Consider the following 1,717-nt stretch of genomic DNA (forward strand, 5'->3'; position numbering starts at 1 on the left):
CGACCCCGCGGCCTCGCCGAGCAGGCGGTCCCCGGCGACGAACGCAGCGGCCCCGGTGGGCAGCTCTAGCAGCGGCTGATACATACACGGCTACGCGGTGCAAGAGCCAGAAGGAGGGGAGGCAAGAATGTTGAATATGAAAGAAAGTACGAGTGGCGGCGGCCACGCACATCCACGTCTCACCGTGCGAAAGAGACACGGAGGCATAGGGTGAGAGAGAAAGACACACGAGAACACGCAGCCGCTAATACGCGCCACCACGCTCACCGACACACATTTAGCGCCCCTTTACTCTGCCAGCAGCACACGCTCTTCACTTCTTCCCTTTGCCCTTTTTGCCGCCCTTCGCCTGATGCTGCTGCTGCTGCTGCTGTCGCCCTTTTCCCGAAGCCTTGTGGTCCTCCTCCAGTAACTCCGCCGCGAGCTCGAGCTGCTCTCTCCGCATTTCCTCCGCGCCCTTCGTGTCGCCACGCTGCCCGCCAGCCGACGGCACCTTCGCCTCGCCATTCTGCTTCGACTTGGCACCAGGACCAGCACCGCTGCTGCTGTTCTGCTGGCGCACAAGCTGCTTGCTCGCCGTCACGTAGGATCCCGGATTTGTGCCCTTGAAGTACTTCTTCATGTGGTATGCGTCCTCTTCGTCAACGTAGTACTTCTCCTCCACATTGGCACAGCGGAAGCCGAGTGTGTCCTGGTATAGGTGCAGCGCCGCGTCATTGGTCTTGCGTACGTGGAGGGAGCAAAAGTTGGCGTCATACTGCTTCTGCATCTCCTCCATGGAGATGCGCATCACCCGCGACGCGATGCCGAGACGGCGGTGACTGCGCAGGACGGCTATGCTTGTGATGTGGCCATGGCTCTGCTCCGGTTGCTCCTCGTCCTCCATTTTGGCGAGTACGTAACCGGCAATGTTGCGATTGTAGTCCTCCTGCACATACAGCAGCTGCGGCCACGAGAGAATGTGGTAAATGTAGTAGCGGAGGTTGTAGTTCTCCGGCAGGCACCGCAGATTGCAGTGCTGAACCTGGTACATGTCCTCCATCGTCGCTCGCCGTATCTGCATTGTGAATAACGAAATGCTGCCTTACAGTCTGCAAAATGGGAAGAATCACAGGCACAAAGAGAGAGAGAGAGAGAGAGAAAGAGAATGAAGGGTAATACACGCATGTATAAAAGACGCCGTGCGCATGTGGGAAACAGAAGGCATCACACCCTCAACCGCTGGCAGGCAAGCAGACAGGCACCCCTCACCTACGAGCATCGAGAATAAAGACGCCACAGAAACACAAACGGATACAGACAGACAGACAGAGAGAGAGAGACAGATATATAGAGACACGCACTCAGACTCACTCACAGCTCTATAATGCGCCATGGCCCTTCTTGCTGGACGGTGCAGAAGTAACACTCACGCTGCTGGCACGCCGCAGCGGGCGCGGCGAAGGGGCTCTGCACTGCGTCGCCGCACGGCACCACAGCACGGCGTGCCACGATCACCAGTGACGCCTTGAGAAACTCCAGCGCGACGCGACAGGCGCTGCTGCTCACGAGGCCGCTCGCTTTGAGACGCTGCACGAGTTGCTCCTCCGTGATGCCGGGCGAGTGGTGCACGAGGCTATACACCGCAAAGAGGAACGAGCGCCACACAAACTCATGGAAGGAGCCATCCACGTGGTGGAAGATGCTGGGGAACCGCAGCGACAGCGCCTCTGCCATT

At 58.8% G+C, this 1,717-nt stretch overlaps 2 protein-coding genes across 2 annotated transcripts; both read right to left on the reverse strand.

Moving 5' to 3' along the window:
* Positions 1-313: 313 nt before the first annotated feature.
* Positions 314-1,063, reverse strand: DQ04_19111000 (putative N-acetyltransferase complex ARD1 subunit; the record flags this gene model as incomplete). Its single annotated transcript, XM_009317783.1, has 1 exon — positions 314-1,063. The coding sequence occupies one exon, from the start codon at positions 1,061-1,063 to the stop codon at positions 314-316; it is 750 nt and encodes a 249-aa protein (XP_009316058.1).
* A 290-nt stretch (positions 1,064-1,353) lies between these two features.
* On the reverse strand, positions 1,354-1,716 carry DQ04_19111010 (hypothetical protein; the record flags this gene model as incomplete). The annotated part of the gene is made up of 1 exon (XM_009317784.1): positions 1,354-1,716. One exon carries the CDS (start codon positions 1,714-1,716, stop codon positions 1,354-1,356), a length of 363 nt encoding a protein of 120 aa, XP_009316059.1.
* Between the last annotated feature and the right edge of the window lies 1 nt (position 1,717).

Source organism: Trypanosoma grayi (assembly GCF_000691245.1).
Source record: "Trypanosoma grayi strain ANR4 Tgr_1911_V1, whole genome shotgun sequence".
In the NCBI taxonomy this organism is placed as follows: domain Eukaryota; phylum Euglenozoa; class Kinetoplastea; order Trypanosomatida; family Trypanosomatidae; genus Trypanosoma; species Trypanosoma grayi.